At 41.5% G+C, this 15,177-nt stretch overlaps 1 protein-coding gene across 11 annotated transcripts in view; it reads right to left on the reverse strand.

The window, feature by feature from the left end:
* Positions 1–495: 495 nt before the first annotated feature.
* The window catches only part of SLC12A8 (solute carrier family 12 member 8), a 95,582-nt gene continuing 80,900 nt past the window's right edge, over positions 496–15,177 (reverse strand). For all 11 annotated transcript variants that reach the window (XM_073305176.1, XM_073305174.1, XM_073305173.1 and 8 more), the window contains 4 exons: positions 14,976–15,073; positions 9,161–9,278; positions 7,510–7,570; positions 496–4,225 (listed from right to left, as the gene is read on the reverse strand). In XM_073305176.1, coding sequence (XP_073161277.1) covers positions 4,060–4,225; positions 7,510–7,570; positions 9,161–9,278; positions 14,976–15,073 — 443 coding nt within the window. In that variant the 3' untranslated portion in view covers positions 496–4,059. The remainder of the gene's footprint in view (positions 4,226–7,509; positions 7,571–9,160; positions 9,279–14,975; positions 15,074–15,177) is intronic.

The following is a 15,177-nucleotide window of genomic DNA, read 5'->3' on the forward strand; positions in this document are numbered from 1 at the left end:
GAAAAAAATATTTCATGCTCATGAAGGTTTCTCTAACGTCAGAGGAATCAAGATGTTTTAGGAAGAGGAGCATAAGTCACAAGCTAATCTTACGGACGTTCGTTTTGTTAACTTGTAGCATTGCTCAGTTCACGTCAAGAGTTTTTGCTTCTTCCTTCTATCATTTGCTGCTCGTGAAAGAGAGAGATTGAGAACATTACCTAGAGCTGCCCCGGGAGCAGCTAGCTCTGCCAGTGCACCTCAGTCTTGTCCCGAAACACAGCTGGTTCTTTGAGCATGTTGTTGATCTAGAACATATTTCATTATGCAATGGGCCTCATTCTGCTCAGATTTCAGAGTAGCAACCGTGTTAGTCTGTATTCGCAAAAAGAAAAGGAGGACTTGTGGCACCTTAGAGACTAACACATTTATTTGAGCATGAGCTTTCATGAGCTACATCCGATGAAGTGAGCTGTAGCTCACGAAAGCTTATGCTCAAATAAATGTGTTAGTCTCTAAGGTGCCACAAGTCCTCCTTTTCATTCTGCTCAGACTGGTTTTCAATGGGGTAACTGGGACTGAAGTGCTTAAGTCTGGGGTTTATGTGCCTAAGTCCCGTCGTGGATCTGGACCAAGGAGACAATGCCATGGAGAGCTACCATCTTTCAGCCCCCTCTGTACTCACTCAGATAACTCTCTCTGCACAATCAGAGCTATTTTGAACTCTATTCAGCAATGATAAAAAGCTCTTCTTCAGTCATGGAGGCAATTATTAAAGTATAATATTTAAACCTTCCAAGAGCGAGAGCAGCCGATCCCTTTAACCAGACGATACATGGTTAAAATAGGCTGTCTCTGTAATGTGATCTCCCGTGTTCAGTGCACGCCCAGGGTGTGCGTGTGACGTCTTACACTCATGTTGCTGTGACAGCCTATTATTGTGCCCATTTGTAAGAGAGATGGATTATTTCACTGGTGCACAAGTACAAGAAACCATGTATTTCAGTTCATACTCCATCTAATGCTGCAACAAGTGCCATCCTTCCTGAGGGAAGTAATGTTGCAACAGCAACACCATATTACTGCCAGAGCAAAACTATGGACATGCCAATCCTGATGCATTTGTCTAATCATATTAGGGTGAAATTCACTGTTGTGCAGAAGGCTAACAAAACCCTGTGCAGTGCTGAAGTTCACTTTCAGAGCCCCCACAATAGTCCTTAAGTGGCACTTACGGCCTTGTGGTAGGCCTCTGCACAGGACTGAATTTCCCACATTAAAGCCCAGTATAACTGACAGTACTGTTACAGGGCAAGTGGCACAAAGTTGTGTCAGAGAACATTAAGATGGAATGAGAGCGTTTGAGAGAGGTAAAGCATGTTTCGGTGTTTGTTCTGGTTTTTCTGACAGACTGACATTGATAAAACAATATGAATGGTGCACAATCAAAACCTCATTGCACAAAGCTTGAAACTATTGTTTGTATTTCCGGCCATTCACATTGTTACGTCTGACGGATAACTGAACAAACTGTGGTGGCTGATATTTAAACATTCCATAGCAAAACCAGTCATCTGGTTTTAACTAACACATTTCCCAAACAAGATATGGGTAGTAAAGGGACATTTTTCCCCTTAGATAGTTTGCTTCTGTTTGCTGTCTCTGATACCAAAGAGGGCATTAAACTGTTTAGGACCTAAGAAAGAAAATGTAAAACAAAGACTTTCTAACCATCTCTCATACCGTGCTGTGCTATCTGCTTTTCTCTTATTTAAACACCTTATTTCAGAAAAATGGGGGGCTGAATGAGCATCCTGAGATGGGATGAGCAGCAGCATATTTAGATGCCGCTAAGTCTTAAGTGCTATGAAGTTTTGCAGTCTGTGGCCCTTATTATATAACTACGGCTATATATCATACTGTAAAAGGAACAAATACAGCGTGTTGTTTGAGGGCCGAAATCAGCACGAAGAAAAGGCTGCAGATTGCAGAACTACATTAAATACAGTTTACAAAGTCATACTATGGTTAATTTGACCTTAACATTTAATCAAAATTGCCGCTTACTGCAGGATTCTGCTAGTAGGTTTCTGCTTTGAACTGATCTTTTCACAGGCAAGGTATCAGAAAAAAAGCACCTGAAGTGTCTTCACAGAGACACCTATACAAGCTCACGATCTCTAAGCATCATATACCACCACAAGTCCATTTACAGATCCAACCCTGCACCCATTTAAGTCAATGGCAAGACTCACATTGAGATCTGTGGGTATAGGATTTGGTCCTACATTAGGAAAAACATTAGGCTTTAGTTTAAGAGGTGGATGTGCATGGACTCAGAATCCCACTGAATTCAAGGGAAGTATGGATCAACATCCAAACTTTTTTATCTAGAGTACAAAACAAAACCAGAACATCAAATCCAACTCTTCTTGATATTTGGGGAAGATCAAATTTAGATTAGAACACGCTCAGGACCATTTCTATGTATTTCTATCTCGGTTTTTTTTGTTTGTTTGTTTGTTTGTTTTTTTAAAAGGAACGTTACTAAGGAATCCTGAAATGAATGTTTCTAACATGAAACAGCTTGGGGTGGGTCAACCTTCAGGCTGAGTTAATTTGACAGCGTCCCATTAATTTTCACAAGGGTGATCATTTAAGTAATGCTGAATTGTGACCAAAGCAGAAAATTAAAACGTGGAGCAAACTTTCAGTAGCATCCCAGAATAACTTTATTCATGATTTCATTGGAAAAGCTGGTTTCCCTCCACCTGGAGGAAAATATCACATGGTAGAAACAGCGCTCAAATGGGCTGACCCTGTGAGGTGCTGCTGAATGCCTTCAGCTCCCATCGAGTTCAGTGGGAGTCAAGGGCCTTCAGCCCCTTCTAGTAGCATTGGTCCCAAAGCTAGCAGGAATTCACAGAGCTTTTTCTGTAGCAGATGCAGAGAACTGGTTATTATCTCACTGAACAAGAAATAAAAAAATTGAAAGACTCAAAGATTAAAGGAAATTAATGATCACTCCCTTTTTTTATACATTTTAAATGCCCAGACTTATTTTGCAGTACTCACTACTATTTTACTACATACTCCTGAGGCCTGCTCCTTCATTTCAGACCTCTGCAGGAGCTTTGCCTGCATTGCTTCCTACCTGAAGGACTAAGCAGAAGTGATACATTTCTTCTTCTGACTGAAGTAAGGGTGTGTCCACGTATATCCTAAAAGATACTTTTTAATCATTTATATAAATTATTATTTTAACTGGGACATGTCATATTTGGAAACACTGTATACCTTCAGGAAGAGGGTCCCAGATTAGCACCTATGTTTCAAGATTCAGCTTCTCCCAATCCTCATTTCTGAAGTGATATTGAAAACAGCTCTTTAGTGCTGATAAAACATAATTTCACAGTATGACGATACAGAAGAGTTCATAAATTTAAGTGAATGGACTTGATTCCAATTTTGAACACACTTCATAATTATCTTGCCTTCACCATTTCAGCCTATACTCTAAATGCCTTAAAGCACTTTATGAGCACCAATTAATTAAAACACACATCACCCCTGTGAGGTAGAAAATTATTATTTTACAGACAGGAAAACTGGGGCATAAAGAGGTAAAGTGACTAGACTAAGTTTGCACCGAATCAGTGGCAGGACTGAGAACAGAACCCAGGAGTCTTAGGTCTCAGCTTGCTGCTCTAACCAAAAGATCACACTGCCTCCATATTCAGTCCATGGACGTTTCAAATTGCATTCTTCAAGTGTTTCTAGTTTTTGTAATATTTAGTGGGTACAGTATTTGAATTCTTTAGATTTCTAATGCTATTGTCCTCAGTTACTGATCACTTTAGTCCTTGAATTTGTTTTTCTCAACTGGCTCGAATATGGAATCCTAGTTAAAATTGCAAACTTGTCCTTTGTAAAAAAAATAAAATAAAAAGACACAACCCCAAACAGTGGAAGCATTAAAAAATATAGTCACATTGTTCAAGTAGTTTTACCAGGTGCCACAGCAGTGATTAGTGTTAAGTGGCTGCTGGAGTGAACCACCGGATCCTTTTTTTTTCTTTTTTACTGAAACTGATTGACAAACTCTTCTCTTCTGATAACAGAGGAATGGTGGTAGCGGTCTCGAGAGGCAAAATCTGCATTCTCTTCGGTGAGCTGAGTGGTCTCCATGCCAACTGTTGCAAAGGACGGTGTAACAACAATCTGCTCCTCTGGGGATGGCCTTGTCCTGAAAACAGAAAAACACACAACCTTCAGATGTCCCATTGTTTCCCAATCTATCAGCAGCTGTGCTTTGAACTATGTAAACAAAACAAATCAAATCTCTGATGCACAAAGACTTAGAAAAAAGATACTAAAAACTTTTCTTGGTGTCTATGTGAGTTGCAGAACTCAGAGAACATTTTCCTTTACTAGAAAAAAATAGTAACATTGCTCACAAAAACAACAAGGAGTCCTTGTGGCACCTTAGAGACTAACAAATTTATTTGGGCATAAGCTTTCGTGGGCTAAACCCCACTTCATCAGATGCATGGAGTGGAAAATACAGTAGAGAGGTATAAATACACAGCATCTGAAAAGATGGGAGTTGCCTTACCAAGTGGGGGGTCAGTGCTAACAAGCCAATTCAATTAAGGTGGAAGTGGGCTCCATGCTTCTGATGAAGTGGGTTTTAGCCCACGAAAGCTTATGCCCAAATAAATTGGTTAGTCTCTAAGGTGCCACAAGGACTCCTCGTTGTTTTTTGCTGATACAGACTAACATGGCTACCACTCTGAAACGAATTGTTTATAAAGATTTTCTTAATAAATATCCCTCCTCTCCTTGGTTGCTGTCCAGTTGCTCCAAAGCTCTTCAGCCACATAAAGTGAGGCAGAATTTGTTTCAATCACAGTTGCACTTTGTGGCTGCTAACAAGTAAAAAGGATAACCATATATCTTACCAACCCTTTTTGTAAGTTTACAGGCAATGTGGTTGCAGAAAAGTGAGAAGAATTTACTTCTAGTCATCCTACTCATAATAATAAAGGTCAGTCAATGTAACTTTATTCTACAGTAAGATTTTTAGTGATCTCTCTGTCTACAGAATATAATCTACTGTATTCAAGAAAACTTTTTCAAACCTAGGTGTCTAAATTTAGGCAACTCAGTATTGTCAACCTCAAGCATTCAAAAATCATGAATCAGGACCAAAAAAAGCATGAGATTGGCTTAAAAGTCTTAAGATTTTTAATAAATGGTGGGTTCTTTATTGTTGCCTCTGGTTTCTGACTCCTTAGGATGCACACGCTTCATGATTTCAAGCTTTTCTCTGCAACCATGAGGTCTAGAAACTTACTTATTTATTTTTTTAAATGAAAGCTTGAGATTTTCATGGCATCTCTTGATTCCAGGAGCTGGGGTTTGAGAAACACATCAAAATTCACATGACTCACAATACAATTGTGAAAGTTGGGAACACTGTTCCATCCATATATAATATCTGAATAAGTAGCCTGATTTTCAGAGGTGCAAAGAGCCCGTAGCTGCCTTTAAATTCATTCACCATCTTCCAAGATTGGGCCCTCAGTCTCGTTAAAATGTCCTTTCCCACCTTGCTTTGCAATTTGTAAAAATAAATCTGAAGCCAAACCACCCACAATTTATTTGTGTGTGATATCCTGGATATAACACAGCTTCGGGGGTGTGCTTTAAAAAAAGGAAAAGAAAAGAAAAAGAAAGCTCCTCTGGGAATTGACTGCAGGCATTATTATAAGGCTACCCTACCAGCTGTCTAAATTAGAGAGATTTCATCTTGTGACAAGAGATAAATAAGATCAACTTCTAACTTGGACTGCTGCCAGCCTTACACTCAATCCTTCCTAGCTGTGTCTCGACCCATCGATACTACTGACAAAAGGCACCAAGGACTCTATCATGCTGCCAAGCTGCAGTCTAAGAACCTCTGGTAATAGTGACACATCTACCCAAAGATGTGGAACTGGCTCATTACAGGGGGAAGGAACATCTCTCTTTTTACGCCCACAGGGTGCATTGCTTCTCTGTTGCACTGCAGCTCTCTGTTGTGTACTAAACTTCAGCGGGTGTTGGATATGGAATGGTCCACAGAGATTTGAAGTGGGAATAAAAAATATGCAGAGGTGTCAGGAAAGGAGAATCTTTCTCTACATTTGCAATGTGTGTATACAAAGCAAATAATGAATGTGCATATACACCTATGGGGAACTGGATGGACACAGTGTACAGGACACAGATCCTCGTGCTGGGTTTGACTCACTACGCAATGAGTAATTCTGACTAGCCGTTTAGCACTAACCCATCCATCCAGCCTGTTCTCATGCTTCACCTCATAATTCTTCTCTTTCACTCACATCGGAATACAAACGAACAATGTGAAAAAAGAAAGGGAGAAACCCCTGGACCGAATAAGACACGTAGAAAGCTTAATTGTTCCTCCTTTGCCTGTGTTTTGTCTAACTCAGGTTCTGATCCTGCTAACACTAATGAAGGTATGAAGCTTTATTCCTGGGAATAGTCCCAATGGCCACAGGAGTAAAGTTATATGCATGATTATGGGTTTGCAGGACTGGCACCTTTGAAAAAAGACTTCAAGGCAGGTCCCTTGTCTTCTTTTATATAGGGGAAGGCAGATTGTCTAGTGGAGAGGCCACTGGGCTAGGAGTCAGGATGTCTGGGCTCTATTCCTTGCTCTGCCACTGACCTGCTGGGGAACCTTGGCAAGTCACTTCACTTCCGTTTCCCTCCCACCTTTGTCGATTTAGACTGTAAACATTTTGAGACAGGAAGTGTTGATCGCTGTGCCCAGATACTTAGCACAATGCGGCCCCGGTCTTGCTTGAGGTCTTTAGGCAATAAAATAAATAAATAAATATCTAAAAAACGCCATGCGCACCGATGGTGTTATACTAAAATACAACAAGAAACAGTCATCGTCATCTATTCTGAACAGCAAGCTGTGTGGAACCTGGAACCCGACCTCTGCTTTCCTCCAGGACTTGACACTAGCCAGGATCCTCGCTAGCATTCCCATCCGAATACTGGGATAGAATATTGCTATCTAGCACATACAGGGCTTTTCTACACAGTGGGGTGATTCACTGTATGGCATTCTGATTTCTAAAGAGCACTCAGGTGGTGCACATTAATTGGTCTGTGCAGCCTCTGCTGAAGTGCACTAAAGGTTCCCTAAAGTGCATTTTCATGTAAATAGGAGTAAATATTTATTTTTGCCAGTAAAGTAAGCATATGCAACTCTGAATATAAGAAGGGGGCAGGTCTATTGATTTAAGTAGTAAATAGTTTTATGTAGTCACTTTCTCTAGCCATATCAGCACTCTAAATACAAGATGATATCAGTTATATCAAGGAACTCCAATGCACCAAAAGAGGTGTGTAACAATTCTGCAACACAGCCACATTTATGCACAATTTCAACTGTTTATTGTTAAGTGTGAGCATTACTTAGGTCACCGCCAAGTGATTAGTACCAACCTGCATGAGCTGACCAAACCTAACTTAATCCAGCTGAGAAAACTGAAGTTAGCTGCTGCCCCTGCAGAGGGAAAACACATGAAAAGTCACCATGCTGCTAATTCTCTCATAATAGCTTTACATGATCTAGGCTTGGAATAAAATCTCAAACAAATGTGCATATTGTTATTAGCCCTACTTACACAAAAGGTTACAGGTTTAATAACTGTGAGAATGTGTCTCATTTTTTCCCATACACGAAAGCTTTTTAAAGATTCTCAAGAATGTAACCTGAAGAGAGAACCATTGATTATTCCTAGACATAAGCTTTATTAAACTGCAATAATAATATACCCTATATTTTCACCAGTAGATCTCAAAGAACTTTACAAAGGAGTGTGTATCACTATCCCCATTTACAGATGGGGAAAATAGACACAGAGCAGTGAAGTGACTTGCCTGAGATCACTTGGGCAGAGTTGGGTATAGAACCCAGGGCTCCTGAGTGCCAGGCCAGTGTTCTAGTCACTAGGTAACATTGCCCCCTCTACTGCTATAGATTGTGACAAAATGTAGTGATAATTTAAGGGGGGGGGAAACTCAAAAGCATGTTCAAACTGTATAAAAAACAAAGACTGAAAAGCTAGGACGTTTTAAGTTAAGGTAAATCTTTCAAATAATATGTTGGAAAATATGGAAAGATAACATTAAGGTACTCCTAACAACCTTAACTCTGCCCCAATATTCCATATCGGAGATAAACTGAGGCTGAAAAATGGGGAACTGATGTGTAGAGGGTAGATGGGATATTCAACAACTTAACTGCTTATTTCTATGTTTCTTACAATTTGTGTTCATGGGATCTGCAATCTAGCAACCTCAAGTCTAAATTATCAAAAGAGGATATTTTCAAAAGCATGTGAGTGATTTAGGAACTCATTGACTTACTCTTAAGCAAAAGGGCATTGCAAAGGTCTTTGCATGTGATTGGCTTATACTGTACAGGCTACGGTAGCTTTGCTTTCTGAACTTGCTTTAGTATTTAATTTTGAACCTGTACAGTATAAGCCAATCACATGCAGAGACCTTTGCAATGCCCTTTTGCTTAAGAGTATTTGCTCAGATTATGTTCCTCACATATTCAACCTGTTTAATTCAGAATCAAAAGGCCCTCTTGTTTTGCCATTACAAACACTGAGATTTAATAAGATACTTATCGTAATTCCAATTTTCACAGCAGTTTTCTCAGGTGGATTTATATTGACTAATTAGGTTTATTAAAGTGTATTTATAGATTAGCCACTGATGTAATACATTTAATATCTGCAATTCCTACTAACTCTTAACATCAGTGCTTTTACTTATAGTAATTGCTCTTTCTAATTTATTTTACAGCATAGCAAAACAGCTTATTAACTTTTTAACAAGATGGTTAAACTCATCAGAAACAAAAATTAATCTGGTAATGCTAATTGTAGCCAGGAACAAATATATAACTATGTTTAAAGACTCAATTAGCAAATTTTGCTATAAACTAGCAAGGAAACAAAATCTGCCATTTGTAATGTGTAACTCACATGTTAAATGAAAATGCCTTAATTTCAAATTAACTCCAATTAAAATGTAATAGGTTTTTAAGATTATTTAAAAACAGAAGATTAAAAATACTCACCGGGGGGTAGTCCAGGACTCATTTGGCCAATGTAGAAATACAGAATAATTGCTACACTCAGATTAATGAGAGTGTAGATCCACTGAATGACAAACATGATTACAAGCGATCCGATTGCCTGTTGAAAATGCAGTGTTCAGGATTACTACACAGTGCCCGATTGTATTTCACTATTACACTAACAAATATTTCCTGCAAAATCCAGAGGATGTTTTCTGCCATTTTTCTGATCTTGTGCAAGACCTGGCAATACTCTGGCCCCTGGGGGAGTACTACCAGCTACACAGCGCGGTTGCCCAGGGCAGGAGTTTATTCTTCAGGATGAAAATAGGCCAATGCCAATGATGAAGCCAAATAAAAAGCGGCCTGTACCTATGGACAATCTAGTATTTTTATTGAGTATGACAGTACTGGAGCTTTCAAGGTGTCATTTGAACATCAGAAACTTCACCTTCACCAGCCTTGCCAAACCCTGTACACCAAACCACCCACATTTTATATTCTACCGAAAACCTTCATTCTGCACCCCCAGTGCCTCCTCTGGAGTTTTAACCAGTCACAGATCCCCTGGCCGTACCCTACTGGTCCTCTGGCCTAGCTCTCCTCTGTATAGGGGTGGGGAGAGAGCTGCCACAGAGCATGGCTGGGTGATATACAGGGCACAAAGACAGACTTCTCTGTGGCTCCCAACCCAAACACAATGGAAATACACTCTGCCCATCAAAGTCAGCAGAAGTTCAATGGGCTTCAGATCAGGCCATAAACCTGATTCCTTTGTGACTTTTTGCTTGTTTTTCGCAAATTTGGATGAACATTTTCCAAGTTTTTCACCCATCATATAGACGGGTTGAGATTTGCCACCTGTCAACATGCAGCAGAATTTCGCCCAAAGGTCATTACTATAATGATGAGAGAGATCTATGATGCAGCTGCCTTACAACATAATCATCATTATTACTATTTCCTTATTTGCTTCCTGTGGCACCGACAATGTGCAAAGAGTTGTGTCAGTATAACAGGAGGTATGGCTCCTGCCCCAAAGAGCTCACACAGAAGAAAACGGAAAGATAATATAGACAGGAGAAGGGAAACAAGGAGGGGATCAACCTAGAAGTAAAGTGGTCAAGGTGACCGCTTTGTATTATCAAACTCTGTATTACAAATTTAAAAATACAGGGTATAATTTCAAAAGCATCTAAGTTTCGTTTTCAAAAGTGACTTAGGAGCCTGAGTCCCATTGTGCCTAAGTGACTAAAGCCCAGATCCTGAAAGGCATTAAGGTGCCTAACTCCCATTAATTTCAATTAGGTACCTTTGAGGGTATGGGCCTAGACCTCTTTCAGAAAGGGACACAGGCACTTTTGAAAAATGTATCCATACAAAGTATCCCCGTGTTATCCTCAGGCACACCATCCATAGAGTCTCATAGGTGTAAGGGTAAACATGAGCTGTCAGGAGGTGTCTGAATGGGGGTCAGAGTAGTGCCAGCTTAGGAAGCGTGTTCCAGGTCCGGGGGAAAGCATGGAGATACTTGTAAGAGAAACAGTTAAGCAAATCTAGGCTGGCATTACTGCCAGAGCTGAGCAGGCAGGGGAGTGGGGCAGACAGAGGCAAGGGGTCAACAAGTATATTTATAGATGTGCACATATATTATTAAGCTTCCATATCAAGTCTTTTAAATCACTGTGTACCTACCGCAGCCCTAGTTATCCACCATGATCTCTTTCCAATCCAAATCATTCCACAGAAGCCAAGTCTGCTTTAATGACAATGTCAGAATCACCTCTTTACACAAATGTAAGAATTCCCCATGCTTATGGGAGGCGTTAACTGCAGTCGTGGTATAGGAGCTCAGTGTTTGGGAACCATGATGTTTACTGATCCAAAATGCAGGTGTTAGCTTGCAACTGCTTAGAAGATTTCATCCACTCAAGAAAAGACACCGGGCATGCATCCCACCCATCTCATCACAGTCCAGCAGGGCCTTTCTCTAGCAGTTAGCATTTGGTGAAGATGAGCTACTGAGCAATGTGGTTTGAAATGTGGTTGCCAAAGCCAAACTAAAGATAGTGGGCAATTTAATAGGTGTGCTGTAAGTTGTTTAACTGTACTCACTATACATATATATGAAATCACGTATGTGGAGACAATATCCACGTGATAAAGTGCAAAGCCATGTGATAAATTCATTTATCATGTATCGAAGGGGTATCCGTGTTAGACTGGATCTGTAAAAGCGGCAAAGAGTCCTGTGGCACCTTATAGACTAACAAACGTATTGGAGCATAAGCTTTCGTGGGTGAATACCCACTTCTTCAGATGCATGCTCCAATACGTCTGTTAGTCTATAAGGTGCCACAGGACTCTTTGCCGCTCTCATTTATCATGAACTTCTGACCACTTTTCCTGCCACCTGCTCCAATCCATCTCCCCAAGACTCATTTCAATGTTCCAAATCCCTCAGCTACTTCAGACACCTGCGATTTTTTAAAGAGAAATGTTTCCTCCTCCTTCCCCAACGGTGGGAATTCCCTCCAAAATTACTCTTGCCCCAGATCTGGGAAAAGCAAAATTCTATGCAGTAACGGTTCCTTGATACATAAAAATGGCATGGCTTCTAAGCTGACATCTGACTACACTGCACGGCTAGAAAGGGGAGCTTCACACCATTGATAAGGGGGAGATTCCTAGTCATGTTCTTTCTGGTCTGAAAAGGCCCTGAGGTACTGGCCTTTGAATATTCACATTTTTATGTATAGGAAAGCTATTTTTGGTCATTGTCAGATATTCTGATTATGTGCAGTGAGCCCTGTACAGTGGGATTCCTTCTAAGTAAGGCACCTGGGCTCTACAGGTGGAAGGCTAAAAGGTAGTCCCAATCAAAATGGAAACATTCCTAATTGGTTAGTCTCTAAGGTGCCACAAGTACTCCTTTTCTTTTTGTGAATACAGACTAACACGGCTGTTACTCTGAAACTAAACATTCCTAAAATAGTTTTCTGATACATAGGTGGCACATACAGAATGCACGTGGTATTCAGATTCTAGCAGCACAAGTCTGGATTAGACACTTCACTTCTGAGTGGCAAAGCCCTGAGTAAACTATGCTGATCATCCAACGTTAGTGCTTCTAAAAGCTTTATACCATAATACATTGCCAGACTGGATCAGACCCGAAGTCCAGTATCCTGTCTCTGACAGTGGCCAGCACCAGATGCTTCAAAGGAAGGATAGGAACCTTACCATAGGCAGATGTGGGGTAATGTGCTTCCCCATGAAGGTTTCACCCTGATCTGTACTAGCTAGAGATTGGTTTAAGTCCTGAAGCATGAGGTTTAATAAACGTTCCACAATTTTTGTTCACATTAGGTATCACTATGATATACACCATCATATAGCCCGATATCACTTTCTGTAGGGCTGAACTTTACGGGTAGCGAAGCGTCCAGAGGCACCCCTGGACTGAATAGCACCCTCAATGGCAGGAAGGCAAGTGGATGCATGTGACATAGGCAGCACATGGATTCCTCAGCCTGTTGCCAGAAATTTGAGAGAAACAAAGTAGCAAGGAGAGCATTCTTCTGCCATTTACGAAAAGGACCCATAGAAATGTGCACACCCAGCCACTGTGACCAGCCAGGTCTTGCTGACTGATTCCTGTAACACTGCCGGTCTCTCAGAAACCACTTCAAGAAAAGTGCAGTTGGCTCAGAATGCAGCAGGGAAGTTAATCATTGGTGCAAGATATCACAGCCATGTTCATCTCATTCGCACATCACAGCCTGGGCTCCCAATGGTGTGTTTCAAGCTGATTTTACACTGTCTCGTTCATAGTCTTGTTTTGCTTATTTTGCCATTGGCCTACATTTCGTCTTGCTCCTTAGACCCCAGCTTCTAACTACTATGGGCCACATTCTACTCTGGGTTACACCACCTAAATCCAGAGTAACTCTAGATTTACATCAGCAAGACTGAGAGCAGAATGCATCCCTTTCTTCCTAAATATGGATTGGAAGCAGGAAGTCAGATCCTAGGTTTGATCCTCTAAAATTATGGCGTTCCCACCCTATTTAAATAAGATCAACCACTTCTGTCCCATGTTGACTTTTAGTGAGATCCTGGCCTGGCCTGCTCACACATGGAAGGGAATAAGACAGAATACGCCCACTATCTGCATTTTGTGGTAGGTGAAAGCATCCTCTGCAGAGTCACTAAGCCCTTTCCCACTGGCCCAGGTGGGCAGTGATTGGGCGGAACGAGAATGGATAGAGCCTTGGCTCTGTGCCCCCCTCTCAATGCACAGGGCAGCACAACTGCACCAGGTAGAGTGCAGATGCAGGGTACTTGACCCTAATGCATTGAGGAGGTTCGGGATTGGGAGGCAGACTGCGACTTTGAGTCATAACCTCCTTTCTGGGCTATACCTGCAGCAGCCAAACAATGCACTGCCACATACACAGGGCTCATGGCAAAGTCACAGCTAATCATAGAATCACAGAATAACAGAGTTGGAAGGGACCTCTGGAGGCCATCTAGTCCAACCCCCTGCCCAGAGCAGCACCAATCCCAACTAAATCATCCCAGCCCGGACTTTGTCAAGCCTGACCTTAAAAACTTCTAAGGAAGGGGATTCCACCACCTCCCTAGATAACGCATTCCAGTGTTTCACCACCCTCCTAGTGAAAAAGTTTTTCCTAATATCCAACCTAAACCTCCCCCACTGCAACTTGAGACCATTACTCCTTGTCCTGTCATCTGCTATCACTGAGAATAGTCTAGATCCATCCTCTTTGGATCCACCTTTCAGGTAGTTAAAAGCAGCTATCAAATCCCCCCTCATTCTTCTCTTCCGTAAACTAAACAATCCCAGTTCCCTCAGCCTCTCCTCATAACTCATGTGTTCCAGTCCCCTAATCATTTTTGTTGCCCTTCGCTGGACTCTCTCCAATTTTTCCACATCCTTCTTGTAGTGTGGGGCCCAAAACTGGACACAGTACTCCAGATGAGGCCTCACCAATGTCGAATAGAGGGGAACGATCACATCCCTCGATCTGCTGGCAATGCCCCTACTTATACACCCCAAAATGCTATTGGCCTTCTTGGCAACAAGGGCACACTGTCGACTCATATCCAGCTTCTCGTCCACTGTCACCCCTAGGTCCTTCTCTGCAGAACTGCTGCCTAGCCATTTGGTCCCTAGTCTGTAGCTGTGCATTGGGTTCTTCCGTCCTAAGTGCAGGACCCTGCACTTATCCTTATTGAACCTCATCAGATTTCTTTTGGCCCAATCCTCCAATTTGTCTAGGTCCCTCTGTATCCTATCCCTACCCTCCAGCGTATCTACCACTCCTCCCAGTTTAGTGTCATCCGCAAACTTGCTGAGGGTGCAATCCACACCATCCTCCAGATCATTAATGAAGATATTGAACAAAACCGGCCCCAGGACCGACCCTTGGGGCACTCCGCTAGATACCTGCTGCCAACTAGACATGGAGCCATTGATCACTACCCGTTGAGCCCGACAATCTAGCCAACTTTCTACCCACCTTGTAGTGCATCCATCCAGCCCATACTTCTTTAACTTGCTGACAAGAATATTGTGGGAGACCGTGTCAAAAGCTAAGCCCTAAAGCTTTTCATTCAGCACTGTGTATCTGAGCTTTATGATTAACCAACCACATAATGACTTGGGATACTAGAAATGAAAAGCCCCTTACCAATATGCCAATATATTTTACTGCATTGATTGTGATTTGTTTATTTTTACTTTTCTACCATCCTAAAGCAATGCTCAAAGTAAAAGAAAGTGACTTACACCAACAAGGGAAACCCAGTGATTGCAGAGTCTGGAGTAGAAGGAAACTGGCATTCTCTGAATTTCTAGTTCTTGATTTTGTTGCTTTACATTTGTATCTATAGAAAGAAAAAGAAAACCGAAGCATTACAAAACCAACACAGGTGATGAAGTAGAGCCGCATCCTAGGAAGCTGCCAGGTTACCCCTTGGTTAAGGTCTTT

The sequence above is a fragment of the Lepidochelys kempii genome, chromosome 11 (assembly GCF_965140265.1).
Source record: "Lepidochelys kempii isolate rLepKem1 chromosome 11, rLepKem1.hap2, whole genome shotgun sequence".
Lineage (NCBI taxonomy): Eukaryota > Metazoa > Chordata > Testudines > Cheloniidae > Lepidochelys > Lepidochelys kempii.